This window comes from Toxorhynchites rutilus, chromosome 2 (genome assembly GCF_029784135.1).
Source record: "Toxorhynchites rutilus septentrionalis strain SRP chromosome 2, ASM2978413v1, whole genome shotgun sequence".
In the NCBI taxonomy this organism is placed as follows: domain Eukaryota; kingdom Metazoa; phylum Arthropoda; class Insecta; order Diptera; family Culicidae; genus Toxorhynchites; species Toxorhynchites rutilus.
The window spans coordinates 79,418,891-79,426,197 of record NC_073745.1 but is presented as its reverse complement, the minus strand read 5'-3'; the positions used below and the strand labels follow the sequence as shown (position 1 = coordinate 79,426,197).

Here is a 7,307-nt window from a genome sequence, read left to right as displayed (position 1 = left end):
ATTTATGAATACAGAATCATGAAACAAGTCAAATTTGTTAATTTTGCAACTAGGGATCGTTCAAATACGTAACGCAATTTGTTTACTAAATTGCTAAAAAAAAATTTCCAAAAGGCATCTCCTCCTTCCTTCCTGAAAATGTCACGTAATATCTGAATAATTGAATGATCCCATAAATCTCATTAGTGGTCGTTTTGAGTGCTCAACTATGACATAAAAGCGTCTAAAGTATTATTTTTGATGTTATTGTCTCGTATATTAATTCCATTTTCCCCCACATCTTACGTGTACCAAAACCCTTTTTTTCCAAATGTTTATATGTAATTCCTTCAATTTTGTGTTTCATACATCAGTTGTAGATAGTTCGAGAAGCAAAACCGCACATTGAACTCATGATAGTTCCGCATTTCAACCTAACCCCCTCTATTGGACAAGTCTGAACAATGCATATGAAAACTAAACATTTCCAAAATTGATATTTTTCGAAACATCTAGTGTGATTTCCTATTTTTTACCGAAAGTCATCCATTACACTTTGTATATGCTGCAAACGGATCTCAATTTAGTAATTTAGTGATTTTTTAAGATAACTTTGAAGTTGAACTTCAAAAAAATCGTTTCTACTTTCCCCCGGTGTACCCTAATTAATGTGAATGATAAGATGAGCAAACGCGAACTCTCAACGACTCGATGCAGGATCAGGATGTCATAGGACAATTTATGAAGGCAGTCGGGAGAGCTCGAAACTATCGAACCGATGATATGCTTCGCGATTAATTTCACGTATTACTGTCTCATTCAAGCACACGCCGACGGAAGTGATCACTGAGTACCCTCAGAACGGAACATTAAGAGCATCTTTACGCTACATCCCAGTCTACGTTGTTGTGTCAGGTTGGTCCCAACAAATGGTGTCGACAACGATACCGATATCGTGCCATTTTGCAATGATTTTGTCGACCTATCCTTCGTATTTGACAACCAATTACGGACCAACACTGTGCCAATCTGGCACCGCGTCGACCGACCGAAAAACTACTCGGCTCTATTATGGTTTTATTTTGTTTTTCATGATAATGAGAATAAAAAATGGGTGGGTTATATCTATGATATAACCGCAAGGTTTACGTGGGACTACCTTAGCTTAGCAATCATTTGTTTGTATTGATTAAATTCTTGATTGAGTGAAACAATTTCCGAATTTAATTGAATTCAATATCTTTACTTTTTAAGTAAAGAGATTGAATAAATGCCATGTAATGTCAAGCATGCATTTTGATAGATTATGTTCTTCGTTCCAAGTAAATTGAATTACAGTCCTTTTACGTTTGCTTTGATGCCTAGGACAAAATATGTGAACGGAAGAATTTTCAAACGATTATTTTATTTTACATTTCACTCTGAAGGTTGCATCTCTCAAGTGTACGTACTTCTTCGAACAGCGAATTTGCATGAATTGATGAACTTCTGGCACTCAGTTTCGATTTTGACATGTACGTCGAACGCATATTGTTTGATCGATAGGCGTTATCGCAGCAACTGGTTATCAATATTTTGCCTAATCATCAAATGGTATGCGAAGAAATTCAGTGAACAGCACATATGAATTTTGCTTGCTTTAAACTTGAAAGAGCATTCGCCTCTAATGTCTGCACGATTTTCCCAGGTTCCCAAGTTTAGAAGACAGTGTAAAGGAAACATATTTTAGTCTGCACAAAGATAAGCGAGTACCAAAGTACGTATATTGGGTAAACACATTTCAATCGGAACAAAAATACTCCCGACTTGCATGAATTGGCAATGCTAATTTCCCCACGCTTCATGAATTTGAAGTCTGTGTTAGGGTAACACATTTCAGTTGGAAGAAAAATGCCTCCAACTTACGTTATTTGCAATGCCAATCTCCCCACGCTCCTTGGATTTAAAGTCTGTGTTAGGGAAACACATTCCGTTCGGTGCAAAAATACCCCTGACCTGCATGAATTTGCAATGCCAACTCCCCCCCACACCTTGATTCTGAAGTCTGTGTTGGGGAAACACATTTCAGTCGGAACAAAAATACCCCCGACTTTCATGTATTTGCAATGCCGATTTCCCCAAGGCTGCTTGGTTATTATGGCTGTGTTGGGGAAGTCGTAAATCGGGCCAATCAAAACGAGGCAGCTAGGGCGTTTAGATAACGCTTAATATTTTACAGTTATTCAATTCTTTATCTAATGAAAAATAGAATTTTATTAATTACGATAGACGCGTAGAAAAATTTCCTATCAATTGATGCAAACATCTTTCCGATCCGGTAAGGAATGTTCGAGTTATAAACATTCGGAATCTTTCATTTTTTCCTGCATGTTCTGTGTTTAGGTTTTCATTTTACCCCCCATATACTCCGGTTAGACGTAGTCCCACGTCAAAAGTGATGAAAAAATAGACCGTTGATGAGAATTATTTATTTCTTTATAAATATAAACAAATATGTTACACATTACATTTAATTGTATATGATATTGTATGCATATAATATTTTAGCATATTGCATATTGCATACTGCATCACTGAAACAAAACATTAATTGATCAAATTATATCTGATTCAATTCATATTTTACCGCCCCATGTACTTGCTATCGTGACGGTATTTCTCGGCGTATCACGATGTTTGCGCATAATTTTACGGATGTGCTCAGATATTGTTTTTTTACAGCGTGGCGGGGGGGCAGGAGTGGATGGCCACCAACTGCTGGATGCCACGTAACATTCGAGTGTGAACCAACAACTACTTAATTGAAGTACTGTGGCCTCACTGAAATGAAAATTGTATTCACAGCAAATATCGAAGAAAACTATATACATTGAAATTTTCCTTACCCCTGAAGGTGATAGGTGATAGCATAATTAGCCAGATAATCCAGCTCCATCAGGATTCCAAATCGGAGGAGGCATGTATAACGACCAATTGCTTGGTGTTGCTGTCTTATTTGCTGCACGGCAAATGAATTCTGCATCATGTAGGCGGCCCAATCTGGTGAAACCATTTGAACAAACTGAAAAAATAAAAATCGTAACCTAATTGAAAAACTTTTCGTACATAGGCGTCGTGCACAAATTACGTAATGCTAAAAATCCGGATTTTTGACCCCCTCCCCCCCTACGTAACGCAATTTCCTATCTCTAATACACAGAAAGTAACGCAACCTCGACCCCCCTCCCCCCTTATCGCGTTACGTAATTTGTGCACGACGCCTTACGACATCTGATTCTTTATTCATTTTCTGTTTTGTTTTAAATGACAGTTCGGAGAGAAAGAGAAAAAAACAATACTTGCAGTGATGCCGTTTCGCTCAGTTGATGTATCGAGTTCATTTATAGCTGAAACTATAGGCAGTGGTGCTTGCGGGGGACAGAGCGGGATTAGATTCCGGCACTTTTGAAGCACTTTTTGGCGCTCCGTCGACATCGGACCGATAACCGCTCGAAAACAGTTTAGAGCGGGATTGGACCGACGCTATAATAAGTCTGCAATAAGTCGAACGGTCGATATATTTCGTGAAATATCGCGCCTCCCTGGGCAACCAACAATCCCTGAATGGTTCTAATGTTTCCAGAGGGGCTTTTGCCGTCTCAACGGAAGTGCTACTTGCGTAATTTTATTAGTACTTACTTGAGATTTCTCATACCAAATAACACGTCTTGAATATATTCTATGTAGCAGCTCTAAAATACTCATAACCACGGTGCAAGTCGGAGAAATTTTGTTTTTACAATTTTTTTTTGAATTTTTCCCCAGACAACGGAATTTGTATCCGAACACCCGGTATCAGGGCTCTGCATAGTCATAGTGAACTGAGGATAGTCAGCTGACTATCTGACTGATTATACCCGTATTCAGTTAGTAATGACTTTTGGCTTCTTCGAGCAGTCTTTCCGCCAAAACGACATTGCATTTTGAAGTGACTTCCCCCAAAACGAATTCGTTCCTCTCTCCCATGTATGTGTGCATGCATAGATGTTTGAGTTCAATGTGGTTTGACATACGCTACAGGTGAGCTAGATTCCTTTGTATCATACATGAAAATTACTCACACGTATAAAATAGCGTCAGTGTGTATACGCTGTTTTGTACGCTAATAGTAACGCGAAGACCTTTATAGCATACTTGATAAATGTCTAAGTTCGTTGGTTTCAGTTCAAGATGGGTAGACAATACACCATCCATTAATGGGGTAACTACTTTTTTTGGACGTTAAAATAATATTGCATACGCAGTAATGAATTAGTGTCAGGGGGAAATGGAAGTGCGGATTGAAATCAGTTGAATGAAGAGGCAAATTTGTATTCATTAGTCGGGTCAGTTAAAATAACCACTGACTGGACTAGTTCACCAGTCATCCTCGCTACTCAACGCTAGTCAATTCATTTTCTAGTTAAGTCACTTTTTGTTGCTGGTGACTGCCGAAGAACAGTTCTTGCATAACTTTTGAAAAGGTCCAAAGTAACATTTTCGTCAACTCGAGAAAAACGAAGTTGAAGACCCAAACATTATTCCGCGAATTGTCTTAAAAGCTTCCGATCTTTATCGCTACTTTCACCACTAGCAGTCAAGAATAACTCTGAAAAACCAATCGTAACTGTTGTTCTGTGATTTAAGATTAAAGTTGAAGACTAGGAGCGAAAAATGTTACATTGGACGTTTTGTCTGCCCGCATTTGCACATTGGACATATTACGTTGCACGACAAAAATTTGAAACTAACTTCTAAGCAACAATCCAAATAACAGCATTTCACTCTAAAGACGAAATATTATTGTTATCACTCGTCGAATTGCATTGAAATCGGTAACAACAGCTGTAAGAAACAAAAACTCAAAACGACCGAAGTACGACTTCGTATTGTTTTGACTGCTTTGTTACTTCGTACGTTTCGGGCGTCGGAGGAAAGAGGCGTCTGAAGTAACAGCCGGGCGCTTCAAATCCGATTCTGTACATTGGATATTTTTTGCATCGGCGATAAAAAGATGAAGAAGATAGATACGTGAACAATTGTTTTTGTAATGCATTCAATGATTGAAAACTAATAGCGTGCATCCATTAACTCGATTTGTTTACATTTGTTACATAGGACCTTTTCAAAAGTTACGCAAGAGTTCTAGTCGAAGCGAAGCTACTGAGAGTAAAGTCGGTCCTCATTTTTCACCCTCAAAGATTTCGGGCTTTGGTGCTTTGTTGAGTAAGAATGTGAACCACCGTATTATTTACTTTCCATTTCGCATATGGTAAGAAATGAATCACAGGAAAAAGTTTATAAAAATGTGGTTTATGTTCTCGATTCAAGCCCACTGTTCAATGCACTCGCAGTTGCATCTCTGTCCGTTCGGCCTTGCACGCCATTCAGTTCCATTGATTGAATCCACCTCCTATCCTCTTACCGCCAACGCATATCGCAATGCAGCTCCAATGCATGTGGCTGCAGATGCATGTGTAAAATGTTCAATTTTCTCCTTTTCCAGGGAGTTTCCTCGCGAAAAGCGTTGCGCTAGCGATTAGAGTATGTGATGCGAAGAAAAAAAAACAACAACAACAGCTAAATAAGGACCGAGCAGTGATTTGGAGATCAAACAGAGCGTTGAAGTGTATTTAAAAGCAGGTGCTAATCAGCGAAATGCATCAGTTGCAGTTTGTCTGGTGGCAGCGAGTACATCACATCTCTCCTCAGCAGTGAAGCATCGGCGGGTGTGAAGCAAGTTTTAGTGTGTTGTGTGTGCGTGTTTTGGTGCGGCAAGCTACAGTTCATCAAGATGTGCAACCGATCGTTGATCCTGGAGCTCCTGCTGGTGGTCACACTCGCGTCCTCGGCACTCAGTGCGTCGTCCTGCTCGTGGCGATCAGCCGGAAGCAATTGGTTCGGGGGTGAGATCTGTATCCTGCAGAAAGTATACGATGATTGCCAGGAGAAGAGCGATTTCACCGACTGCCTGAAGCAGAAGGCACTGACTTCGCTGTCCAGAGCGATTGACATGGTGAGTAGCCTCGAAAGCATATTGCCATGCAGAAAAATAAAAATATTTCTTTATATTCAATTCGAAGGATTCCATTCAACTAGTCGATGGAGTAACCCTAGTCAAACAGAATTCATCGGATGACTCGCAGAATGAGGCTGTTCCTACTTTCACGGACGCCCGCACTATGGAAGGTTTGGGAAGCACTGACCGAGCGTTGATCCAGAAATTCGACCAATTCCTGAAAAGTCACTCCGTGCAACTGGACCTGAGCAATGAGAGCACTGCACGCCGAAGCAAGAACAAGGGAAGCCGATACATTATCGCCGCATTGTTGACCGCCATGGGTATTGCTGGACCGATTGGTCTCAAAACACTCGGTGCCATCGCGTTCAAGGCTCTGGTCATCTCCAAGGTAGCCCTCACCATCGCCAGTATCCTGGCACTGAAGAAGATCTTCAAGAGCGACCACCACGAGGAAACCAGCTTCCAGGTTCACACCGGTCACGACAACCGCCGAGCCACCTATCTGGTTCGACCATTCCGGGCTGTCAACGATCCCTACCGGTACTATTATGAGCAGCCAGCACCAACCGTTTAAACACAGTTTACCACGAAAACAGCAGAGAAGAAAAATCAAACGTAAACCAAGAATTATCCCCAAAGCCAATCGCCAATCACCAGTCAATCCGATTTAGCAGATAACCATAGATAAAGAAAGAGAGATCATTTGGAGCATGTCGGGTGGTCTATTTTCCCGACCGAGGGAAGTAACACTGAACCGTGCATATGCTCCGAGACTGCATTGTGGCGTTGTCACAAGCGCGTCACAACCCATCCAAAAACCCCAACACTGAGAACAGATCAGAGATGAAGTAACACCAGCGCATACGAGCCTACTACCTCTCTTGAATCGTGTAGAATCATTGTCATTTGCCGTTATTTATTTTTAATGTGTAATTTATTTATTTATTGAATGCAGCGATGTCCCTCCTGTGTTGTCGATAAGCATAAATTAAATTATTATTAGTGCAATAAATGAATTGAGTAAAAAAAAATGGTCAACTTGTAAAAATCTTGTGAGAAGGATGATTTTGTGCGATCGTCCAGATCTCCATATTTCCGCAGTGGGCACTAATAATGCCTATCATGAGACATGAGGGTTGATTTTCCTTTACTGTTAGAGAGATTTCTTTTGCCGTCCACTGTTTGTTCGGAGATCAAATATTTGACACTTTTGACAGATAAAGTTTGGTTTCGAATTTTTTGGTTTCACTGTTTTGTTTACCACTCTTTAATTATCAATAATGGCAAA

The 7,307-nt window shown here is 40.2% G+C and overlaps 1 protein-coding gene across 1 annotated transcript; it reads left to right on the top strand.

The window, feature by feature from the left end:
• The first annotated feature begins 5,648 nt into the window (after positions 1 to 5,648).
• LOC129764496 (uncharacterized) lies at positions 5,649 to 7,050 on the top strand. Its single transcript, XM_055763618.1, has 2 exons — positions 5,649 to 6,013; positions 6,081 to 7,050. The coding sequence occupies exons 1-2, from the start codon at positions 5,792 to 5,794 to the stop codon at positions 6,591 to 6,593; spliced, it is 735 nt and encodes a 244-aa protein (XP_055619593.1). The 5' UTR covers positions 5,649 to 5,791; the 3' UTR covers positions 6,594 to 7,050.
• Positions 7,051 to 7,307: the final 257 nt, after the last annotated feature.